General features: G+C 40.9%; 1 protein-coding gene across 1 annotated transcript in view; it reads right to left on the bottom strand.

Moving 5' to 3' along the window:
• Positions 1-8002: 8002 nt before the first annotated feature.
• The window catches only part of LOC137896042 (protocadherin-15-like), an 88064-nt gene continuing 69259 nt past the window's right edge, over positions 8003-26807 (bottom strand). The window contains exons 27-37 of the mRNA XM_068741572.1: positions 25654-25869; positions 24130-24218; positions 22903-23079; positions 21044-21262; positions 20233-20241; positions 19302-19421; positions 13340-13361; positions 12718-12756; positions 12517-12590; positions 11400-11505; positions 8003-8614 (exon numbers count right to left, since the gene is read on the bottom strand). Coding sequence (XP_068597673.1) covers positions 8003-8614; positions 11400-11505; positions 12517-12590; positions 12718-12756; positions 13340-13361; positions 19302-19421; positions 20233-20241; positions 21044-21262; positions 22903-23079; positions 24130-24218; positions 25654-25869 — 1683 coding nt within the window. The remainder of the gene's footprint in view (positions 8615-11399; positions 11506-12516; positions 12591-12717; positions 12757-13339; positions 13362-19301; positions 19422-20232; positions 20242-21043; positions 21263-22902; positions 23080-24129; positions 24219-25653; positions 25870-26807) is intronic.

Genomic DNA, 26807 nt, shown 5'->3' with positions numbered 1-26807 from the left:
AGAAAAGACCCCAGGCGCCTATCCCAGTGCCTGTCTCCACAGCACTAAGCGGCCATTAGGCTGAATTTAAAGGGCAAGACATTTAGGCTGCTGTCATCCTGTGTCAGTCCACCGCATGGACCGCGCCGTGGTTAAATAGGCTCGTAAATAAGCACCACACGCATGCAGGCAGGGAGCTGGGCTGTGGTGCTGCTGCTGCTGGTGGTGGGGGAGCCGACCGCAATCTTGGCCCAAGGCTCCTCTCAACGCCCCTCTACCCACGCCCGCCAGCAGCTCCATGAATTTCCAGACCCAAACTTCAGCTTCATCAGTCATCGGCCAGACTTATGGCTCACCACACAGTCGCTTTGTCCCCGTCTTACTCTCTCTCCACCATTTCTCCCGCTCTCTCTCCCCTATGCACACACTTTGGATCTGTCTCACGCTGTCTTCTGGCTCTGCTCATGGGCAACACCACCATCGTGGTGGTGGCGACAGCAGTGATGGAAAAACTGAGGGCTTCTTTCTAAGCAGCTCCTGGGGTCCCCCCCCCCCCTCTCTCTCCCATTCCTAGCCCTCTGTCTCTTCCCTGTCTGTCTTCTTCTGGAGTGGGGACCACACAAATGTTCCAAACCACATCCAAGCAGTCTGGCTGTGATGAGCACATTTGCACACAGTGTGTAAGCTAACAATCTGCCAACAGCTAAATGTGTCTGACTGTGTCTAGCACTAATCTTTGTCTATGACAACGGCCACTGGAGCTAAAATTGAAGCTGCATACGTAACTCTGGCAGACTTAATGGGAGACACACTCATTATGGGTAATTATCACATGGAATATGGGATGAGCTGTCACCCTGGAAACAGAGCGAATAACTTTATAGCTCTGACGGGCCTATTGAATACTTTCAACTGTCAGGAGTAAAGTTTTGAGGATGAAAAAGATTCAAAATAAGAAGGCTTTTACCTGAAAATTACACAAGAAATCCACAGATTAAGAATGTATTAGTTTCAGGGACATCTTAAATGGAGCGATTCAGTCAAACACCACAGAATAAAGCGGAATATAATACGAGTTACTGAATGCCACGTCCTCTTTGAGTAATCAGCCATCTTTACCAACCTCACAGACATTAATGCAAGTATGTCTCAGCCCCTGTCATTTAAAGCAGCTACTGTTTTAATGCGCCGAAAACTAGTCAAACCCCTCAATTACTCTTCATATGAATACTGTGTCTTTCACTTTGCGAGCGTGTGTCTATGCGAGTGTGCGTGTGGTGCACATACTTAAGTCTGTGGTTCGGTATGGTTTGGCGGGTGTGGGAAAGTGTGGTTGGAGCTACACTCACAAATAGCGGTTTTCAGTGTGAGCAGACAGTGAAATTCTCATTCTAAGACAACAACATAGTGTGTACCTCGAGGCTCGCCAGTGGCAAAGCCGCACAATGTTTTAAATCATTTTGGCTTAATTGCTTTTTAACAAGCCTCCCAACTGCGTTGACAATATACATTAACACTGTGGGTGCTGGGAACTCACAGTCTGACATGTTTGGCCACGCACATCTGCATCGGACTGAGGGTAACACAAGAGAGGCTTTTTCGAGAACAAACTCCTTTTTGCGGCGTTTGTTAAATTAAGGAGGACGAGTTCAGAAGAGTGGATTCTGCAAATGGATTAAATTCGGCTTTTACGCCTCAAGTGCTATCAGGAAATGTTTTAGTAGCTCCGTGCCCTTGAACAATCTATCCAGAGCGTCTAATAGTCTAAGCTTTCATTGCATGATTGCAGTGCTGGTAGATGCAGAAGGAGATATGATATAACCTTGTATATATCCAGTGATAGAGCTGCACATGATACATGGCACAAAAACAGGACTACCAGTCATACACCCCTTCATTAGGAGAGCCAGACAGTTTGCAGCATGTATTTTACTACACACCCAACATTTCAGATAGAATATAACCTTTGGGCGGGATGTCATTGGCCTGCGTTCTCTAAGCTGCACCGTGTGTGTGTGTGTGACCTGTCTGTCAGCTAAACCTTACTTTGGGTTTTGAGTACATTTCCAAAATAACAATGTGCAGCATAGAAATTATAAAGCACTCAAGATGTACAATATATAGTTATGGAAACCTAAAAACATCTGAGATGACTTCTAAAATGGCATTAAGTCAGACGGCACACGCTTTCACATCGGCCCGGCAAAGGTATAGAAATGTCAAAACAAAACATTTCGAGACATCCTAATATCCTTGAATTAGCTTGAAAGCAGGTCCCCAGATAGCTCTGGGCTGCGGTCATCAGGCGCCTATTTCGGAGAGGCACAGTCTTATATAGCAGCAGGAAATGAGGAGATGATGATGGACTTGAATCTGCCCACTGCCTAAGCACCGCTCTCCAAATATAGGAGTGATCTGTTGTCCTCTATATGCTAGAAAGACAGAAAAGAGAAATCACTAAAAGAAATGTGGACTAATTGGGCAGGCAGGAGGAGCAACAAATGAATGTGAACTCTGCTATCTGGCCATATTTATAGCGAGTAAAAGCTTTTTTTTGGCCAAATATTGAATGAATATTTGAGCAATATTGAATGAGCTGCAGCAAAAACCAAAGAAAATATAAAGGAGTCAATATAATTAATGATAAATGGAAAGTTTAAATGAAAAAAGATTTGGTTATTTGTATTTTCCCATTACCATTTTAGCAAAGATCACCACTGTCACATTCTACAGCTTGTCCTCACTCAGCGAAGTAATAAACAGATGTACAAGCAGCCAGCGCATCAGGCTTGATCAGAGTAAACATCAAACATACTATCTCTCAGATGCAGCCTGTCTGCCCTGTCTCTACATTTGCATCCCTTCTTCCCTTCTTTTGCCTGCCTCCTCAGGCAGATGTCAAGCCAGCTGTGAGTTTCAAGTGCCATCTTGTGGCCATAAATCCGTATTCACATGCGGGAGCGAAAAATGTTTTTTACACAAGGCGATGCTTTCTATGCTTTGTGTAATTATGTCAAAATTGTGATATTTTCTTCTTTCTTTCACAGATGTATTGTGGAGAAAAAAGTTGCATAAATGCATCTAGTTTATGCAACGATGACTCTCCTGGAAGAAAGTGTCATTTAATTTCTTGATCATGAAATCTTTCATTATCATCTCTCTGCAGTCACCCCATTTTATGATGGGTTAGGGGTTATACTTGCAGACTGTGAGACATGCTACATTTCACAATGATGACTTTCCTCTTAAAGAGGAGCAAAAGCAGAGAAAATACTGGACAATGATTGCTGGGATACAAGACCTGCATGAGAGTAGCGTTTTTGCAGCAAACAATGTGTTCCTTTAAAAGACATTGTCTAGCTCATAATATTGTCCTTGCCATTTATTATTTCTGTAGTCTGTAGTCTGTCGGATGATTTCACAGGGTCATGCATGGATTCCTAAAGCCGCTTTTCCTCTGCTATCACTCCGATTCAGGTTTCGCCTACACTGCACAGCAGAAATATAGGTGGGACTATTCTCATGTTGATTATATCTAAACATCTTTAACTCACAGGGGACACATGCCTATGAAGTTGTTTAAGTTCAGATCAAATGAGTCTCAAATTTGTCCATAACAATCGTAAAGAGTACTGAACACTCTACTCCAAAACACAATCTATACTCAAAGTGGGACCAAAACCATAGGACATAAAAATCTAAAAAATCCTTCATAACTTGAATAGGTTTGCTGCTTAAAATCCCATCATCAGGTTTTTACTGCATCATTTATACAATGAAGTGAATTTACAGGTTTAACGGTATCAACCTGATGTGTGTACAACCAAACCTGAGAATCAGGAAAACTACAGAAATACACCTTGTTTAATTTTGACAAAAAATAATGGGGGGGGGGGGGGGGGGATAACCTTACTGTTTTGCTGTTTATCAAAGAAATAGCCCCAACACCAGATGCTGCATTTGGTATAAACAGCATTGCACAGCACCCTCTAATGTGGCTTCACTGTAATAACCAGCCTGCAACCAGCGTGCAACCAGCCCCATTCTCCCCTGCAGCGCGGAACTATTTTCCGTCTGTCCTGGTGCCGGTGGCAGGTCAGACCTGCTCCAATGAGTTCAAAGCCAGAGTTCACTAAATAACAATAACAACACACTGGGCGCATGGAATGGGCACTGATTTCACCAGCCAGCCGTGTTGTTTGCTCACACAACACACACTGCAATTCCCAGCCTCTGTATTTGGGTTCAGAATCATAAATGTGTAGTAGCATGACTTATTTGCTTAACATTTTTCCTTTCCTACGCTATCCACTGCATTCATGACAGGCAGCAGATTATTTCATAAACATAAATGCACCTCTAATTTGAAGGCTGAGGTAACAAGATGCATCGTGTTATATCGCAGTTTAGGCGGAAATTAAATGTCCTGCCTTCCAGGTCTGAACATGCAATAAGCAATGGTGATGGAAAGGTATTAGGAGGAGAGTCTCCTGCCTCCATTGGGGATTTGTAATAATCTCCTTTAGTCATGGAGAGATTACCACATTGCCTGCTGTAGGCCAGGATATCAAATGAAGGCCATGCTAATAGGTGAAACTCGGAGCCTCTCCAGTGGACGTGGAATGAGAACACAGCTCACCTGTATCCGGGCAACGCGATCCTGAGTGATTGGAAATGGTATTAATGTTTGTGGTTTAGTGATCAAATATCTCTTCAAACATTGATGACATGCAGCATTTACATTTGATAAGAGTCTGACAACTGTATTTGCCGAGGAATCATGAAGCAGCACTGATGCATTTCAAAATTGAATGTTAACATATCAGAAGCCACATTACTCTGTTTGCTGCCTCATCCTCAGCAATCACATTCACATGCCTGACAGTTGAATATGATGTTACGGCTGCAAAGTCTGAGTTCATTTTTATACGTTGGTCAAGATGGAGCACGATGCTGCACAATTGTTTTGTGCATACACACACACACACACACACACACACACACAAGAAACTTTTCAGACTCGCTCATGAATGAATAATTGCACCATAAAACCTTTACTATTTATGGGTCTGTCACTACATCTGTATTTATGCTGATTTATATCCACAGGTCTATTACAGAATTACGACAGCAGAAAATGACTTGTCGTAAACATAAAATGTGGCAAAACCTGTTTGGAAGGGTGCATAAATATATTTAATAGCCCTAAGGTTATTCTGTATAATACAGGGGTACAGAAACACTGCCTTCTACCTGTCTGATCAGTCTGTAAAGTCGGGTCTCTTCATATTTGGTTTAGTGTAAGGCCCAGATGATTGTTAGTAATTTACAGACATGATGTGAGGGCAAAGTTAATATTAATTTATAAATTATAACAGGTGCAAATGTTACGCATACCTACGGAGTGTCATAACATCAGTTTTTCATGTTTGGAATAACTATACCTTCTGTACAAGGTATCTGAATTCATGCATCTGTATTCATGTTTATTTTACTAAGAAATGTCAAAAGCTGAGGCTGATGAAATTTTCCTGGCAAATGTAAGTGTAATAAATCTTTAACAAGTAAAGTGTTTGACCTGATGACATCATTGGATCAAAGGTGCCACATTCCAATCCACAAATGTCGACCTCATTTCATGGCAATCCATCACGTAGTGTTAAGTGTCTTGTGACTATAGCAAATGGTCATAACCACAATATACATATAAAATTACACTTGACTATCTCCATCAATACTACATTTATACCTGAAAACAAGTGATGAAACTGCTAAAAGGACATTTTTGATGAATAATCCATCAACATAAGTCAGGACCTAACATTTATGAGAACACTGCCAAAAACTGCATGTGCTATTGGACCCGATCTGCACTGAGCAGAGTTTCTACAGTGCGGTTTTCCTGTCAGTAGCAGTAGCTCCTATTGCCTGCGAGACTGGAGTGGGTGGCTCTTGATCCACAGTGAACGCGTGAGCAACCTGATGTCTCATTCAACAGGTTAAAAATAGGATACAACTGACAACTAAAATCATCTGATCTTTACTTTTTATTCAGGCTTGGCTTTAATTTTCCGTCAGCATTGTACATGGATTTGTTTCGATCCTTTAGGATACCAGTCTTGTTTTAGTGGGAAAATGTCCCCCCCCCGCCCCTCCCGACCTACTTTCTGAGGAGTTTTTCAAGCTACTTCTCTCTGGCATTCAGCTCCAGCTTCTTTCTGAACTTACATCTCAAAAGAACTCTGTGAACTCTATTGGCATTCTCGAAGTTCGACTGACTGCAGGACATTTTTGTAAATGTCATTCTCAATGTGCCAGATGTGCCAATCCCTGAAAAAGCAGAACATAAATGAACCGTTTCCCCACTTCATTCTGCTGAATCCCCGCCATAATCCAAAATACATTATTTTGGCTCATTCACAGTTTGTCTTAACAAGTCAAAGTGTTGGGTCAGTCTCAGCAACCTCTCAGTAGCTATCCATATCCAATGTGATATAACAATGTTACAACACCTGTCATTGCTCTTCTTCAGAGCGAAGGCCCACCACATTCTGACAGACAACACTCTGCAGACTTTGTATTTTTTCTGCTAAGTTATTCAGCAGTGGGATGCCTTATAGTCAACCATCTTTCCCGTTATAATATTGAACGCCTCCATCTTGGACCACAATATCCTTCACATTGTCATAGACAAGCAATTGTATTTCATGGTACACGTTAAAATAGGTTAGGAACTTTATTGTGGAATCTGGTACTGTTTTTTGGTAGCCTTTCCCCCTCTGCTTGGGGTACTGATGTGTCAGTTAATAAATGATCATGAATAGAGTGAACCTGAATGATACAGAAATGTTGGACATACCATATTCTGCTTTTACAAATGTCAATATAAAAACACTACGATCATACGGCCATGTTTTACAGCAACAACAGGCATGTGGGCATTATGTCTCTAGTGCCATATGTTAGATTCCTCATCTCTGTTAGATACAAAATAGACAAAAATAATTTGATTTTTTTTCCAGAAACTTTCAAAAACATTTTAAAGTCATCACAACATAAAATAATGCCATTAGCAAAATAAATTTCCCTTTGTCATAGACTATTTCATCATAATTTATTTTGTTCATCATGATTTCTCTGTAAATATCTGTAACATCATATTGACACGATTGCCAATCTCTTCTTAGCTAGTTCAGAATAAACACTTTAAAAATAATGCAAAGCATAGAATAATTCACAAAAAGATGCCCATCTTCTGTCTTGAATATGAAGTTAAAAATAAACTCAAGCACAGACCTTAAGATGTGTTTCTTTTCTTTGAGGCACTCATTGCCCTGCAGTAGTGTTAATTTTTTACCTCGTCTTAGTCCTGTGTAAAATGTCCTTAGTTATCATTAACATTTGTATTCACAATATAGCTATATATAACTCAACATTTCAGTCTTTTCAATGACATCTGGCCATATTTAATGTTTCATTCAATTTGGTTGAGACAAAAGCAATATATTTTGTCATTTTACGTTAACTTAACTTATTTCAAATCAGATTTATCATGTCAAGAGTTTCTCCTGAATTCAGCCTTCCAGATATGTTCTCCGTGTTTTTGCTCATTTACTTGTTGTCTGACTATCATGCTTGAAACAGACAAGATTAACCTGGTGCACCAGTGTATAACTGGTGCATTAATAATACTGAATGATTATTTACATTCAGTTAGTGATCAGTGATGTAACCATCATCAGAGACTCGGATAAAAAGTCTAACAAAACCTTTCATTCTTGTTTTGTTTACAAATTCAAGACCACCTTGCAGCTCTCCCCACCTGTAATAGCCCTGTCAGTGACGAAGAGATAAGTACGTTTGTATAAATCAAGGTAAAATAAAATGTACCTTTAAGTGCAATCTGCTGTCAGAGAACAAAGATATTCCAGTTGAGGCACACAATCGTCTGATCATTTTTAAAATGATAGCAATTTGATAAAGAAAGGAACATAAAAAGGAAATTACTTTTCCACATGGCCAGTCAGAGTTTTGTCATTGGTATGTGCAGACTGTTCCAGGGTCCCATCCATAACTCCTCCTCATCTGATAATGTGTGGTCACTGTGGGACTCCAGCATCTCCCCAATGTCCTTGTGGTTCACAACCGAAGTCTGTTGATCCTCACCGGCACATGGCCCACTGCTGTTTCTGTCAATCAAAGCCTTGGCAATATGGGGTTTTCCAAAACGTCCAAAATCTTTGACGGTGGGTGCTAGGGACCCACTCGAGGACCGAGTGTTGAGGTTGACATCCACATCAGAGGGAACGATAGAAGCTCTTCCAATGTCTGTGTCCTTTCCTGTGCCCTCAGTACTAATACTGGGAGGGGGCTCTTCATGAGTCACACCCAATTTGTCTAGTTTTTTAAACTGCTTACCAAGCCGACATGGGGAGCCCCCCTTGAAGTTGTTTGGGTGGAGGGGCCGCCTCGTTCTTACAATAGTGCCATTCTGTGTGAGGAATATGCTCCCATTGATGTTGGCGTGGCTGTTGTGTTGCCTATTTCTCTGGGTGTCTGTGGTGTTCTCCTCTCCCGTGGAACTGGTCTCATTCTCTTGATCGACCACCAGCTTAATCCGCTTCTTTATCCCAGGCTGCAAAGGACAGATAGAGGTAAGTCCACACAAGGTATTTATTATTTGCAAGCGTCTCTAAGAGAACCAAACACTGCAAACGCTGTACATGCCATTCAAAAGGAATTATTGTCATAGGGAAAATGCTCTATGTTTTAGCAGAGTCTGCAACATGCTCATGTGTACTGGAGGACTGAGGCTATTATGTACCATAATGGAAAAAGTACCCAAAACTGCATTAAGAACACAACAATTGTTTGTCTCTCATTTTGCTATCATTTTGAAAATGAAAGAATATCTTCAGGAAATAAAAATAGCTAGATTTTATGGTAATGTTTTAAATCACTTTAATGTTAGTACTAAATTTATGCTGAGCAATTTTTTTTCTTTTTTTTATATATATATATAAATAGTTGTACTGAATATGTCCAGAAAGTTATCCATCAAAAATCTGCATAAAAACAATTATTCAGTCAAAGCAGATAGTATTGCAACACACACAGTCTCATATCACAAACGAGCAGAGTGCAATGGTCAAATTAAAGGCATAAAAACACACAGGATATAAAAGAGAGGAAGTCAAAGGGAGATATTTTGGAGTAGGAAACCATTAATAAAGTGTTTTTCTTGCTGAGGGGACAGGATGATAAAGTGTTCATGTGAAATACTCAGTAAAGAAGAGCAATATTTCTTCACTCCCATGCAAGGGTAATTGATTTTATTAATTCTTACTTCACGGTGGTCAATATGTCTCTCTAGAGGGCAGTCGAGTCTCTTTCAGACTCTGAATCAGCATCTGATGTCACTTCTGTGTGTCTCGAGTCCTTCGACACACTACCGGTCTCTGATCCAGGGCCACTGGCTGAGGATTTGTCGGAAGAGACGGCGTCCTCATCTACCTCAGTGATTGGGGACAGCCCTCCATATGTCTCTACAGAGGTGCTACCAATGCTTCTGATCTCAGAGCTGTATGGGGGAGCAGTGTAGGGGGCAGAGGGACCAGGGTCACCAGATGCCACACTGCTCCTTCTCGATGATGCTTCATCACTAAACTCGCTGGCTGACTCTTTGCTCTCTTCAGTCGTCTGCGAGTCAGTCTCATCCTCTTCTTCACTTTCCTCTGTAATTGTGTCTTCAGATCCAAGGCTCCGGATGGACTTCCGGGAACGCCGGCTGCCACTAGTGGACTGGGAACTAGCTGAACTCAGTTTGCTTCCTAGGGAACTCTGGTCTGTCCTTTGACTGTCGCTTGAAGGTCCTCCTTTAGACTCTGACCCAGACATTTTCCTCTGGCTGGACTCAGGAGAAGAAGAGCCTTCACTTTCTGACTCTGACTTGCTGGCCGTCCCAGTCCCAGACTCGGCATCACTTATTTCCTTACTGGTCTTTTCTGAGGTTAATGCACTTCCTGATGATATGGTTCTTTGTGATGATCTAAAACTCGCGTCTGATAATGACGTAGCATGACTAGCACTACCGATCTCACTGTCAGTTGCACTTTTAAGTCTTCTAGTCCCACTGCCACTACCGCTGATACTGCCACTGCCACTGCCACTGCCACTCACACCTGAAGCGGCGCTCTCGCTGCTGGCCTCAGTAGCTGATGATCTCACGGAAGAGCGGGCTGAAGATGCACTTTCTTTGGTGCTCCCTGATTCTTCTTCCTCTACATCAGACCCTAGCTCTGTTCCAGAACCCTTTTCTGTACTGGTTTCCTTCTCTGTTCCTGTTTCCCTCTCAGACTCTTTATCAGATTCAGAGTCTTTCTCCGAATCCGAATCTCTGTCTGTAGGTGAGGATTTCTTTGAATCTGACTCTTTCTCTGTGTCTGACTCTCTTTCAGTGCCAGACTCTTTCTCACTGACAGATCCCATTTCAGTTTCGTCTCCTTCAGATTTGGACTCCTCATCAGAAACGCCTGGCTCCTCATCAGGCTCCTCCTCAGAGTCCACAGTGCTTTCATTGGCATCATCCCGGTCTAAATCTACTTTCAAATAATCTCTGTCAACACTGCTTTTCTCTGAGGATTCCTCATCTGAGCTTTTCTCCTTAGCACTTCCACTTGCACCTGGTTCTGGCTCACTTTCTGTCACACTAATGGACACTTTGGATTTCTTTTCATCTTCGCTGTTTACCTGTGAGGCCTCCTCATCTCTCTCACTGCCTGTGGCTGAGCTACGACTAATACTACTCTGTGACTTCCTTCGAAGTTGTATCTTCTTGCCTAAGTTGATTTTCTTCAAAACTTTGCCAAGTCGGCTGCGGGCTTCAGATTTGCTGTCAATTGGTCCTGTAAGTGCTGGCCCATCAGTTAGACTCTCCTGACTGTCAATACGACGTGCTGACATCAGTTTGGCATAATCCTTGTCCTTCTTTCCTGCACCAAACATCTTGAACATCTTGGCTTTCCTCCATGCAGATGGGCCAGAGGGCCCAGCATCAGATGGTTTGCCCCCTCCCTTGCGGGCTGCCAGGAGTTTGCTGAGTTTCATGACAGACTTCAGTTTCTTGGCAGCCTTAGAAGGCTCACCCCCGTCTGCTGGCTCAGCTTGTTCGATTTCATCCTCTGGTGGCACATCGCTAAATCCAACTCTCTTTGGTGGACCTCTGCCTCGCATGCCACCACGCCCCCTTCCTCTGCTTTGGCCCTAAGACAGTCGCGTTTAATTTAGCAAACATTCGTGAGGATAAAGTGTTGGAAGTTACAGAGGTTAGATACTGTTGTCACAATAAAACAGAAGCAACATATTAGGCAACAATTGAAAAACGTTTGACATAATCATATTGACATAAAGAAAGGTAATACCTCAGGGCCATAGTAATACCCATCGTCCTCCATTATCACCTCTCCATATTCATCATACATTGGAGTTATCAGCCTCCTTCGACTGCCATACTGTGGAAGATCATACCTGAGAAATAGTTGAAGAATAAAATTACAAACAGTGTTTAGAATTTTGATATAAAACCTTATCTATTTGCCTGTGCTTTATTAACTCATATAATAGATGGCATTAGCAAAACAGTTAATTAATTAAAACTTGCATTTTGTTCTGATAAAAGGCAAAAAGAAACATGTTAATTAAAAGTTACAATTGATACATATTTTAAGAGTTATTTTATAATTTAGAACATTGCATCAAACTTTTTATTATTATTATCTGTTTTAATATTCCTATTATTCACTTGCATTATGTAAGGCTGATCCCGTTTAACACTTTTACAAAGAACTTTGTGAGATGTCATTAAAAGATAATTACAGTTTGTAGGGAATCAAGGCCGGTGTGATGCAGACACGGTGAGCTGAGCTAGAACTAGCAAAGGTGACAGGCCGGTCAGTGAGTAATCACAGTGGTAATTACAACATGCACCTTTGACACGGACAGTTTTTAGAATTTGTTCAATTTTATTTTTAGTGTTTTAAGCCCGTTTAAACTTATCCCTGCTTGAATCAACTCGCAGCATATTTTCCTGCAGCCCTGCAAGTCACTTGATCGTTTAATCCCATAGATCGTTTAATATGTGCCAATTTCTCAGCAGCTGTTACAGCTTTGAATTTCATGCTTTTCCGCTTTAGACCATATGGGCAATATAATACGACAGCCAAAACACCCTCCATCCATTATACTAGGGTACAACACAGTCCCACACTATGTCCACAGGCTGAGGTGCTACAGAGGGTAAAACTCTCAGATGGGTTGTGTTGCTGGAGGGGCATCCTTAGTTATGCTCCTCATTTTATTCCTCTTTAAAATGTTCTCTTTCCTACCAGGACTGAAGCATCAGGAGGTGGAGGGGACGGTTAATATAAATATGCCATAACAATTGAATGTTTAACTTGAAAAGGTAATGAATGGAGATCAGTTTCGTGGATGCCGCAAGACAAAATGTAATGATGATATACGAGTGGAATGCATTCTCACCCTTGGTCATAATTATAGTAGTCTTGTGTGTAGTAATCCTGGCCTGGGTCAATACCCGACTCCATGGAGACTTCCTGTATTTCAGACACACACACACACACACACACACAAAAACAACCATTCAGCATACCTTGGATCAAGATGGAAAAAATATAGCAACAGCAGCATACAGGGTGAGAATAGGAGCCGGAGTGTTTCTACCTCAGGTCTCAAAAGAGATGGCCTCAGTAGTTGCTGTTGCTGACAAAGGTTAGTTGAGAAGAAGGACAAGGAAAGGGATGGAAGGGATTGCCAGGAGAGACACAAACACAAGGGAAAGTTCACTCTTCAAACTTTAGATATAAAGTAAGAAAATGGAGGGGTCTTTTATGTTTATTGCCACATTATAGATTTCTACAGAGGAGGATTTGATAAAACATCAATAGGAAAATGAGGGAACAAATAAAATGGAAAAGTAAGAAATTGCCACCAAAACACAGCATCCTGCATATTCCAGCTGTCGACAGTTTTTTTATTTGGAGGTCAAAATAAAAATACTTCAATATTAAATTGAGGCACTTTGATTTGACAATATTTTTTAATGGAAAAAAAAGTCAGCCAAATGCTTATTTGATGGGAACACTGAAGAATACAACAGACTTTTCAGTCCGACCTAGAACGTAAAGTCCTATCAGTGAGATCTCATCTTAATCTCATTCAGTGTTTTCCATCAAGTCGAGTGGTAGATAAGAATAATAGGATACAAGTCACCTCAAGCTGCCTCGAAAGGTTCAAAATCTGCTAGCATGACAGTAAGACACAAACACAGGGCAGGAACGCTTACCTGTCGGCCGTAGCCTCTCCTCCTGCATGGAGGAAACAAGACAAATAATGAATGTGGATCAACAGCAACATTCCAAACGTTTGCATGGTAATTAAATGATAAAGCTACAGGACGACTGTGTCTACATTCTGCTGACTAGTGAGAAAATAGAATCTTTACTTACTGCGTATACAGTAGTTTCATTGTTTTAAATGACAAAGATGAAGATATCAGTTTATTTTAGAAAATTGTGCCTCTTGAAGCAATATTAACGAAACAGGGAAAAATAAAAGCGACAAATAAATGCAAATATCAAAATGGCTGTGAAGATTGAATTTTTTTTTTACATCTGTATTTCTATACATATGTAGAGATATATGAAGGATCTCCTCACATGTATAAGAAGGATATTTTGATTAAGGGAAGATGTATTGTGATGCAAAGAAGGTTAAAAACCTTTTGTGTATTTCCTTAATATGCTGAAGGAATTTCCCTCAATCAGACACATCAAAAGAACAGGGTTCCTTCTCAGGCCAGTCAGCGGTAAATGAGAAATGGGAGTAACGGAGCAGTCTGGGTTACACCTCTAGGTTCACAAACGCACAACTGTAAGCTGTCTCGGCATATAAATAATGACCGATATCACACTCTGATATATCGTCAAGCAATGATGTGAGCTTCCTCTGGAGAGCTGTGATCTGCTATTATGTGCACAGACCAGGGGGCGGGGCAGAGCTATATGGTCACACCCCCCGGGCAGAGTGGATGATGGGAGTGGGATGTGATGGATGACTTGGTGGCTTGGCTAGTGGCTACTGCAGTGTCATATAACATCAAGTAAAATAGCCCAGCCAACAGCATCCGTAGGAAGTTAGCACAGCAGGAGACTTGGGGAAGGGAGATTAAGAAATTTAGAAACAGAGATAGGAGTCCTGAGATCCCCCAGAGTGCCTATTAAGAGAAAACATATTGTACATCAATATTTTATTTAGTTTATTTTTGCCCATGAGATACTATTTAATTAGAATGTTGAGCAGCAATTTGTGTGATATGTAGTACCGCATATTCACCTTTCAACAAATAGGTGTGTGAGTAGAAATATTGTCTTCGCTAGATGTTTAAATCTGAGTCCACATTACAACACATTTAAATAAGAAACAAATTTTTGATTTGACAAATTTTTCTTAATTATTCATATTGTTTATTATGTAAAAATTGTACAGCACATTATGTCTGTTTTATGTGAATATATATATATATATATATATATATTGTGAATCATTTTCACTGACAATGCCAATAAATATATATAACATAAAGAATACCATCCAGTTAACCTTTCTCTCTCTAGGTAGAAAAAAAAACTGCACGTGAGCTGCTTGCCTTTTACAAAAGAGATTATCTCATGTAGTCAACACACTGAATACAGAATTAGCAAGCCTCCGATCGGTTCATCGGGGGAATGTGTGATGAATCAAACATTACATTTCTCAGGAGTGGAGGTGCTAAGACCATCTACCTTTGGGCGCAGAGGGGGAAACAAACAAATGAAGGGCATGTGGGGGAAAGAGAGAGGAAGAGTGGAAGTGAAAAATCTGAGGAAAGAAAAAAAAACAATGGGAGAAGTGCTGCATAGCAATGAGTATAAAGAAGGTAATAGAATTTCATAAGAACCACAAGACCAAGGATTGAAGGTATTAGAGAGTAAGTGGAGGAGAGAAGTACAGACAAACGGTAGATGCTGAAGGTCAAGCGGACACGAGAGGGTAACAGTGTTTGACAGTCCCACAGGCAGCAGCCCTGGTTCATGATCGATTGGTTCTCGAATTAGCACGCAGTTGATCACTATAGTAACAACCTCACTATAGTGGGAGGGTTTCTGGAGGCATGGAAACACGTTCTCCACAAGTGGTTTCAACACAGACCTGCCGGGGTCGTAACGGATTTTATAGACGATGCTTCAACCAACATAAAATATTTCTAAAAAGAAGCACCGTGCCCACGCAATTATTTATGAATGTGTTTCAAGTTCATTTCACCTAAAGAATAAATCCATATTTTATATGAGCTTATAGTTTGTTCATCTATAAAATGTATATCTGCAAGAAAACATAACCTCTTGGTCAAACTTCGTTTTTTTTTTCCACAAAAAGTATCCCAATACTGTTATCTTGTGAAAACAACAAGCAAACAAATAAATAAATGAAAATTCGGCATCATGCAGACAGGAAATGGACTGCAGAGTTTTGATTTTACATTGTGGTGAGTCAAACCTTTTAATCAAGTAAGCTTTGGTAATGAAACGTTACTGTTAAGTAATAATACATTTATTATCAATTATTAAAATATGCTAACTCTGAGCTATAATTACACTATCGTAGATCTCATGGCATGTCAGATAACTAAACTATTCAAATGAATTGATAATGTACTTGCAATCTTTGCATCCTATAGTGCAAGCCTGTGAGTACGGCAGAACTGAGAACAGTTCTTGGCAGGAGACAGTAAAATTTTATTTCCATACAAAGCATTGAATAAAAAAAAAAACCACAACTATAGCATTTTGTCTTTGGAAAACTCACATAGTCAAACATCTGCATCTTATATAAAATACTAAAAACTGTGGAAAAATATGGACAAACAGCAGGAAAAACAGAAGAATAAAGGAAAGAAGTTTGGAAGCAACAAGATCATTTCAGAACACTGTGGAAAACTGTTCACTGAGCTCATCAGTGTCCGGGCTGTCTGTGCTCAACTGGCTGGTTTCCTGAACCTCTGCTGCCATGTTCAGTCGCTCCGTTTCATTGTCAGTGGAGTTCATACGAGTTGTTGGTGTGATTTGGACTACAGAGCTGGAAGCGGCGGTTTTTGGCATGCTCTGCTTATCCCAGGGATCAGAGCTTTGCAGTTTATCAGCACCCTCTAACTCGTCGCTCTCCCGCTTCTTGCTAAACTTGGGTGCCTTGCGATTTTTGTCGACTTGGCTGTAGAGGTTGGCAACAGACTTCTCTATCTCGGCTAGATTCTGGATGTTTTTCAGGATCCCTTTGAGCTCTTTCTTTTTCCCGGTGCTCAGATGTGATGAGTCAGGAGGAGGTGGTAATTTCCGTTCTGAAACAGGGCGAAGCGAAGACACGGGTGGCAAAGAGGCTGGAATAAACTGGACTACTGGGTGCAACTGATCGCTAGCAGGTGAGGGTGGAGGAGGCAGAGGTGGAGGAGGTGGGGGAGCAACATTTCGAGTGATGGGAGGAGAAACAGGAGGAGGCTGAAGGTCATTTTGCGGTTTATGAAAGTAAGAGGGTGAAGGTGGGGGGAAAAGTAGACTCGAGGGAGGAGATGCGGGTGGGGGTGGGGGTGGGGGTGGGGGAGGTGACAGGGGAGGTGACGGGGGAGGGGGAGGTGGCCGCCGTTGAGGTGGAGGAGGTGGTGGAATTTCTGGCGGATCTGGTATCATCTCCACTCTGATCTGACATGGCTGAACTGCCATGCAGCTGGAGATGCTGGTGCTGAGCCTCCTGAGGACAGGTGAAGTTGGTCTCTGATAAGACAGAGGCAATGACTCATCTCCTTGAGGACCAATAACACTGGGGGGCAGGTCTCGACCCACAGACGGTGGGCTGTAGGAATAATCCATGATGGACAGTAATGTTTCCGGGGTCAGTTCTAACATGTCATCACTGTTACTGTCCCTGAGAAGAATTGAAGAGAGGGAGCCTTTAGTGTCGTTTTGCCTGAGGGTTTGTTCCTGGAGGGCCTGTTGCTCAAACTGCCTGGCCTGCTCACGGACCGACAACTTGGTATCTGTGCTGCCACTCAGCAGACGCATGTCCCAACGCTCTTGGCTTTGAGTTTCTCTTGTGGCTGCCTGGAATATCTGCAGCTTCCAATCTTCCGGATCCATAAGAGCTTGTCTCCTTGCCTCCTCGCAACCCTGCAGCCCCCCATGAATGCGAGCAGGCATTGACCAGATGTACCCCGACCCTCCTGAGTGGGAGGGAGAAAAGGGGAATCGCTTTTCGAACGGACTCCCCTGTGGAAATGCATGAGGACTATTGAGGGGACTGTCATCATAGACGGGGTTGTGAGTGGTGAGAGGGTTGTAATCAGAAAGGAAGGTCACGTTGCTTTCCGACTTGGGAAAACGGCCATGCAATGCTCCGTTGCCACATCGTGGAGAGGTGCGACAGGCAAAGGTGCCAAGAATCCTCTGGTGGCTGGAATCCTTAATGACCAACTTTTGAGCCCTGTTCCAGTAAAAGGTGGAAGTGAACAAGAAAAAAGACTTGAAACAAGGACAGGCTGATGATAAAAGGGCAAGCGAAGCAAAGAAAAAAGGGATGAAAAAAGCAACAATGCCATACTTTGTTTCTGCATCTACTCTATGCTGATTAGAACTATTTGTATTGTGACAATTCATTTTTTTAAATAAAAATAGCTTCATACTTGTATTTGATTCATTTTTCATTTGGTCAATTCAAGTGAAGATACCAACAAATACATGTCAGTATTTTGAGGCGAATAACATAAAAAAGAAAAATCAACTGAGGTTACGGAAAAGACTTAAAATTTGATGCCGTTATAATAATAAAATGATGCCATTGTGCTGGTTTCGTCAAATAATAATACAAATATTCAACTTAAAGCTATTTTGCATGCATGATTTGAATCAGTTACAATACTCTAAGAAGTGATTGACAGAGCGGCGGTACACAAAACACATGGAATAAGTGAGGAGAGGATCCAACTTAATTGATTTTTAGTAAAGTGCTGAACCTCGAAACACAAGGACATGATCTAACATCTAAAAGGGGAGCCCTCTGACGATGGTACACAGAAATAAATATTTTTGATTAAGTTTGCTACGAATTTTCATTTGCTCTCATTTCTCAAATGATAAAACAAGCTTTGGTGTGGCTAAAAAAAATCCTTCAGGTATTATTGATTAAATACCTGAAGGATATCAAATAAAGCAATACAAGGTCTAAAGCTAAAGGAGCAGCTATAAATACTACTGATATATTTGTGATTACTTACTGCAGTCTGAATCCAGAGAGGAAGGAGAATAGAAATGATGCAGAGTATAGAAACACAGACAGATGGTAAAAAAAAAAAGCCTAGCAACGTGAGGGGTGAGGATGACGTGTGAGCTCAAAGGTTGGCCATTTGTATTTTTTTTTAAATATTGTACTGATCTATTTGCTGAGTGCATCTCTGTGTAAACATGACTATTGGTACAAACACAAGGCACACATATCCACACACACACTCTCTCTCTCTCACACACACACACGCACAAACACACACACCTTTCTCAAAGTGCTTTTTAATGTCGTTCCTAGAACCTAGTATGAAACATTGCTTACAAAAAGAGTCCCCACTAAAGCATGGAAGCTTCTACCACAAAAAACAAAGCCACTACGCTACATTACGCTGAGTGTTGGTCAACAGCATTGTTTACGGTTTACTATTGAATCTCCTTTTCCCTTTTCTTAACTATTATTTGAATAACAATTGTGCTGTCAGCAGCAGGACTGCTTTAACAAGCTGTCGGTCAAAATGTCAACTGATTGCAATTGAGGCTCTAGCAAAAATTTTAATTCAAATCAGAAACATAAATAGTAAACTAGCGACTAATCACCAGCTACGGTAAACAACGTGGTTTGCAGACATGTGAATTGGATGATCAGGAAGCCAACCAGCAAGGAGATCCAATTATGTAGCTGCTAATCCAACTGAAGCAGCATTTGTGTGTATTAGGTCAGAATGCAGGACTGCCAGTTGTCATCATCGCACCGAGGAGGGTGTGGTTTTAAATGCTAGACAAGGGCTGGTTTGAAAAGCCAGCTATTCTACCTAAAAGCATATCTTCTGTGACTGTACCTGACATTTTAAGAAAGGAATCTGAAGGGCACAACATGACAGCTGCTTGTCATAGTGGTGGAATGGGGAGACAGATAATAAAAGGTCACAGTTGACTCACATGCTGCTGTCGCCCAGCTCTTCATACAGGTTTGTAGTGGGCGGAGCCGCTGTGGGGGTTTTCCCTCCTGGAGGTAAAGCCATTTGAATCCTGGCAGTTTTTGCACACTCTGCCTGTCGCCTGTGATAGCATAAACAGTCATAGTATTAAAAAAAAGAAAAGAAAGTAAATCAACAAAAAAACTGAAAAATCCACCCAAACAGCATTTTTGCTTTTTTCACAATGTGTTTAAAAACAGAAGTAAGCAGACGCATCACTAATGCATGAGGCCTCTTACATAAATGAACCATGTGCTTTCACAGGCATTTTTGCAGAAGAGCGGCCGATATGGCTACTGTGATGAAAGTAAAGATGCTGTATTCAGGTGTTGGCGTTTGGGAAAAGAAGCTACAACGACACAACGGGATGAAGGACAGGTAGGATTGCTTCATGGTAATGCCAAGACAAAACACATTTTTTAGATTGCGAAAATGTTGTTGTGTGATTAAGATTTTTTAAACCAACATATTTCTGTGAGAAAACGAGTGAGGCCTGAGGATTAAAAAGTAGGTATTCATTTATTTTCAGTTCCAGCGAGCATAATTATATATTTTAAATAGATGGTCTAGCTTTAATACATATTTAATGTAAGCAAAAGAAGCCATAGAAGTGATGGGGAAAGGTTTTCCATCATATTGGAGGCTATTAGGGCAGATCTGTGAATCTTCTTGACTTTGGGTTGGTTTTCCTTTTGGGAATCATTCATTCTGCCACTGCCTCGATGAATCAGCCGTGATTTTTGTTTCATTCGAAAAAGGTGGCATTAAAAGGCATGTGCTCTTCAGTGGCACATAAATGTAATTAACTAAAGGATGAAGATGAGAGAACATATGCATCACACACACGCACACACAAGAGCACTCACTTAAAAACAAAAATAATAATTACTTACTCTTTGAACCTGGTGGCAAGTTTTCATTCACAGGACGGGACGGGACAGGGGGGGTGGGAGGGAAGGAGGGAGAGAGAAAAATATTTTAAATAATATACAATGTTTATCTTTTTAACAAAACATGTTTAGTCAGTGCATAAAAATAAACACTCAATCCATCTGCTGGGAGTTAACTATACCCCATATATCACTTTCAATTAATATTGTAGCAATGATTAGAGATGATGAAAGCATTACTCCTACCAAAGAAGAGTTCAATAAGCTCAATAATTCTTGAAAGAAAGGCAGTATATATTTTTTTTTATAAAATGTACATTCTGAGTGTGACAGAGCATAGAACACGGTTTATTCTAGGTGCATCACTGTGACGGTCGCAACTGGTTGCAGATGTTTGTCACAAATAAGTGTTAATTTATCTGCTTTCACGGAGAATGAGCAGGGAGATAAGCCCAGCAGAGAGCGCAGTGAGCATGGCTGATGACAGAGAGAGATAGACTCACTAACATATGGCAACTGAGCTCTTGGTTTATCTTCCATACTGGAAAAGAACACTTCAACAATGCTGTTTGTTATTTTTTGCCGGCACTAATCAGACAGATCACAGAGTATAGGTTTTACAATCAAACATGAAACACCCAAATTGTCTGTAAGGGGCTAACCTTTGAGCTACAGCCTTGCGTACAAACAATATCACCCATGATAATAGCCTCTTTAATTAAATACACTTTCCTCAGAATGGCCCTAATAACCAATTAACTATAATCATTGAATTTCAGAAGCCAGTGATTATAACTGAGGCGGGAGTACTCACTGTTTGTAGGTGACCATGACAATGAGGATGGCAGGGATGCAGCAGAGGATGATAATTATAGCGAGGGCCAGGAGTGCTCCCTCGGTGTAGCCCACAGCCTGAGCTGCCTTCTTCACACTGGCCACGATGTCTGGAGAACGGATCTCGAGGATGCGGCCACCTTCACCCAGGTAGGGCTGAAACTCCTTGTTGATTTCCAGCACGTTGCCATCAAGAAATCTGCCATTTATGTCACATGATAACAATTATTATTAATGATATTAATAATTAATAGTGATGATTTGCCACATAATTAGTACGGGGAAAATAGATGGATCTCTCAGAGTTATTGATCAATCTTGCCTTGCAAACTGGGGTATTTATTTTAAGCGTGTCTATCATGAACAATATAGAATATAATGACAATGTGAGGATTCTGTCAACAGCGTGGCCACAGTGATAAACCGACAGAGATCTCCTCTGTGTCTGCGACTCGGCTTTAAGGCCAGTTTCAGCTCATTGTTCAACCCTTAAATTGACCGCTCTTGTTCACTCTCATTGTGACTTTGATGGGTGCAGCTTGCAACTATTTTGAGTGAAAAAGCTCCAAAAGAACACTCTGGACAATTTCTGTCACTATTTCCCACAGCAACCTGATCGCTAACATGTCATATCAACTTAAAATGTGATGTTATTCATTTCAGGAATATTTCAATTACAAACCTATGGCAATTTTCTTTTCTCACAATTTGCATTTGCATCTGCAGTAAATTGAACATGCATCCATTGTTGCTGCAATGTTGTTATGCAATGATTGTTAGAGTGACATTCAAACATTCTGCATCACCAGAGTTGCAACACTGCCACATCCAATTACTGACATTTATGCTCATATAAATGAGTGGAGAAGAAGGTTATGCAGGGGCCTGTCTGGCAATATACACTATACTCAGTTAATGACATATTCAAGGTGGCTCATTCTGGGCTTTCTCTATCTACTAACAGCAGATGTTTTAAATGCAGCACCATCAGACATATACTACATGTCCTCTCCTCATCTGAATAATTTTCACAACAGTATCACTATATAAGAATGAATATTCATAATAAATCAGAGCTATAGCAGGCCTGATTTCAATTAGCTTTTCGTTCTCCAAAAGCTGTTACTTGCCATAACAGATTGGTACTATTTTTGGTTAATAAAAACCCCCAATTAAATCTGTTTATGTTTTTTTTGGACAGAAGTTTTTTTTGGCCATATTACCACACTTAAAATAATAGTGGAGGCACTCAACTGATGGTCAAGGACACTGAGATTATATAAAATAATTCCTTAGACACACCTCTAAATGTCATCTGAGTGGAGCGTTTTTAAATGAACTGAAACTGTCACACTCTAATTTCAAATAGAAGGGACAGTGTCTCTTTGGAGCCGCACGCGTAGTCGAATTGGCAGTAACACGAGTGAAGAGACATAAAGACAGAAGATACTGGCAGATACACAGTAGCTCATTGTGAGATAAGCAGTAAAGAAAATGGTAGACAGTGAAGGTGGCCATTCAGATTGAGCTGATTCCTATTGGCTTCAAAATATCATGCTTTGATGAAATTGTCTCTTTGATACTGACATTTATAAGGTAAGACAACAAGACTGTCCTCAAGTACTCGTGAGGCTCCTTTTCTTCTGATGTGATGTAAACTTCTTTTGCCAATAGTTTCTGTGCTGCATTTCCAGGTAAATGAACATGCATTCTCAGAGACCTTAAGCACTAGCAACCCATAAAAAGTGGATAAATAAAGCGAGAACCTGTAATGAATAAAACATGTACTATATGTGAAAAACACGCAACAGGGCCATTAGGATACAGTCATTCACTCACTTAAAAAGCTCCTTGGGTGAAATAGCCCTGTTTGTGAGGGGATCAATGGCGTACACCATCAGGTCCGACTTGGTGTAGTCCTCTAGTTCAAAGCCATCACCATGACGACGTGGCCCAATGGACTCTACAATCACCTTGGCACCTGGAATCTGGTCCTGAATGTGGCGCTCAAGAATACTGAAATGAACATAAATACCAACTAAAACTAGGTAAACAAAAGGTGCACAGAAAAAAACTATGGACTCCTCAAAACTTTGAGGAGACAACAAAAAGTTAACATTAGGTCAAACCATTTCTGGCAAATCTGCTATCAAAAGGATAGAGCCACCATTCTTAAGTACTCGACTCTGGGAATGATTTTACCCTGAGTAGCGGTCTTCTTCTCAAAACTGAGATCTCGGCAAAAGCAAAGCTGCGATAATCCCTCTCAGGCAGGGAGAAATCCACACTGCAAATTACAGCCCATAAAGGAAAGCCTTGCTGTCTGTCTTTTCCAAGGTGGATAAACAGTTTGAGCACTCAGGTAAAATGGCCCTGGATCATCCCCAGTACAAATTGTGGACCTCTCAAACTGCAAAGAGCTTAACATGACTAATGCGTATGTTTTTCAGCCTCAAGTGTCACTCCTGAGGACAGGAGTCAGGAAGCTCTCGAAAAACCACTCTTAATGTCCATTTGCCTTTAACAGTGCAACCCAAAGGCTGCGGAAGGGGGCATTCTGGATTTCAGTCACTAATGAAAGTGACTGTGGAGGATGAACTCCTTAGCTATTTCATTGATAGGTTACTTGCTCCTGAATGACAAACAAAAGTTAAAAGGTTTGTAAAACATTTAATATTTAGAAATCCATGTTTTCAAGGCCCCGCGATAGGCTGGCGACGCATCCGGGCTATACCCCGCCTCTCGCCAATGGCAAGCTGGGATAGGGACCCCCGCAAAGTGGAAAATGGGGTAGAACATGACTTAATATTTATTTTCAATCATTTGCCACTACTAAATCTTAACCATCAATGAAATTAGTTTTTTAAACTTATGTTTTTAAAGCCACTTAACGATCAATAGGAAAGAAATGCAATAAAAAATGTATGGAAGAGAGCAGTCGACAGCAGTGGCCCTAATCTGTTTACTGCTACATATTTACACTTTGCATTATGCACAGACTAATATTGTTTTGTTCCTCATTCAACAGTTTAATTGGTTTAATTTTCATATTAAATTCTGTCTTACTTAATCAGCTGCTCCTTATTCTCCTCCACTAAAGTGGGTGGGACAGTGGACACAACAACTTGCATGTCCAGCGCATTGACCACAGAAACCTGAAAGAGCAGAAAGGTCAAGATGAAAACAGAACATGTTATTGATATAGGTCACGCCTGTGAGTTTGGTCGTCTAATTAAAATGCTACTTTCAACGGACCGAGTAGAAGCTCTTAATTGCCTGCATGTATTGGTGCCTGCAGGAAATGTAACAGGTCCTGATGCCACAGCTGAATTCATAAACAGCTCCTGTTTTCCAGAACAAAACCTCCCATGCGGCTCCTGTTAAAGTATGTTTCCCTTGAAAATTAACGAGCACCACCGCAAAGCCCTCGCTACTCTTGCATATGAAGGCAATGTCCCAGACCCTCCTTCTGTCTCATTAAAGGCTTGTTACCCAGACATATTTCACTGGAACAAAAAAATAAACCAGCCCAGAGTCAGGAGTGATGAGCATTGAATAGTGGATGATTGATCTCAATCAAAGTGGGAGCTCTCAGGAAAAAGAAATTCATTTTGGAAAAAAAGAGCGAGACCTATACGCACTCGTGCACACAGACACATGCGTTCGTAACATGGATAGCGTTAATGTACACGGCTGAAAAATACAATCTGTATTACCTTTTCCTACTGGTAAACGGACTCGTACTGAATAAACAAAAAACATCTCGACTAATAGTGTACAAATAAGTAAAAATCGGTTTGTGGTTGTTCTGCACACATCAATTGCTCTTGCAACAAACAGGAATGCCTTATGAGTCATCAGTAAAATAACAACAATTATACAAATGATGGCGATACAGCAGGGATTTTTAATTGTCGCGAAAGTATTGTGAATTATAAGAGAAAGGTGAATTGCAAAAACCTGAGCAGCAGAGACCATATTTCCTTTGTCTCTTGCCAATATGGTTAATCTTAACAAACGCTTCCAATAATGCAAGTTGAATATGTTTCTTGTTTGAGTCTCCAAACCTACTCTTTCAAAATTTGCATGCACAGTTTGTAACTTCTAAATTCTGGGAAACAAAGGTGATTGACTGCACTCAGATTTCTTAACAAATAAGATGTAAGAAATGAGAGCTAAATTGACTTTGACTTGTAAAATTGGAGGAATGCCCCTTTATTAAGGTTCTCTCCTGCCAATCAATTCTAGAGAGGTGACATTGCAAACCAATTCCATACCGCAAAGCTTGTATGTCTGCAGAGACTGCCTGCGTTCAGCGCACAATCAAATCAGTGCGATACATTTGTGTGGGTGACATGTAATTCAGAAACAAAGCTTTGCATGCATGCAATATGCATGCTGATCATCACATTATATATTGATAAACATCCTTATTCCTGTGTGCAGCAAACTGAATTCAGCCACTGAGTCTATTTATTTATTCATATCTTCCTTTTGTCATTGAATCCTATTGCTATCGCACGGCCATATTTGCTGAATTATCTTTTCTGAGAAAAGTGAACAACACAAAGCACAATATTGGATACTCACCACCACTTCGGCACTGCTGCTTAGACCTTTTCCATAGTCGTCTGTGGCAATAACTTGAAATGCAAAGAAGGATCTGCGCATGTTTCGAAACATCATGGCTGACTTGATGATACCCGTGTACGTCTCAATGACAAAGCTGTCTTGGCCCTCCTGTGTGGGCGGGATAATCAGGCGATATGCCATCTCGCTAAAATTCCCTGTGTCCTTGTCAGTGGCCTACAAATTGAGAAAGACATATCAATCTTTAATATACATAAAAAAAGACAAAACAATATATATATAATTACACAGGTAATGAAGGAAAAGGATTCTGCATTTAAACTTGGAAAGAGCATTGCTTTTCTTGAGCTCTTGATCACAAAGCTGGCTGCATGGTTCCAAGCATATCGCGCCTCTAAATTGTGCCAAAAGAGCAATATGCTTGAAAGTCTAAACATAAGTGGTTAATGACTAGCCCCTGTAAGTGATGCCTCCCCATGTTTGAGATATTTCCTCATAACTCTTCTCCCTGCTGAGGTTCTGCTGACAAAAAGGAAACGAGCTGCAGCTGGCTCATAAAACAGGCTTCTGCTTCATACTGCTGCGGCTCTAACAAGTGTCGCCCACTTTCAATCCGGTTTTCTTAGATTTTAATTCACTCCGCCAAGGAGGTTATGTTTTTGTTGCCGTTTGTTTGTTTGCAAGATTATGGAAAAAAAAAAACTACTGGATGGATCTTGATGAAACAGAATCTGAAGATGGGTGTTGGTCTAATTTAGATCTCATTAAATTTTGAGAGTAATCCGGACACACACACAAAAAGAAAATCTGTATTTTCTCATTTACTTATAATCCTTACTTTTCATGAAAGTGGACGGTGGGTTGAGCATTCAGTGATGGTTCGCCTAGGTATTAGGCAGGGGTGTTCTATTTCCTGGTATTGATATTGCTAGCTGGCACTGGTATTGTACTGGCCAACGCGCAGGAGAGGACATGGACGGCATCTCTGCCTTCAGCCTGCGTCATTCCTTCAGTGTGGAAAGCTCAAAGACTACTTTACAGCTTTCCCTGCCACAGATATACATAGCCTGTTTGCTCCTGAATGGGTACGGATGCTTGGGTTAAGGAAGAAAAAACAAACAAACTCTTGTTCCTTCTTAAGTCCCAGTCCCACT

Source organism: Brachionichthys hirsutus, chromosome 7, assembly GCF_040956055.1.
Source record: "Brachionichthys hirsutus isolate HB-005 chromosome 7, CSIRO-AGI_Bhir_v1, whole genome shotgun sequence".
Classification (NCBI taxonomy): Eukaryota; Metazoa; Chordata; class Actinopteri; order Lophiiformes; family Brachionichthyidae; genus Brachionichthys; species Brachionichthys hirsutus.
Note: the sequence above shows the minus strand (reverse complement) of the source record. Positions and strands in the feature narration are given on the sequence as shown.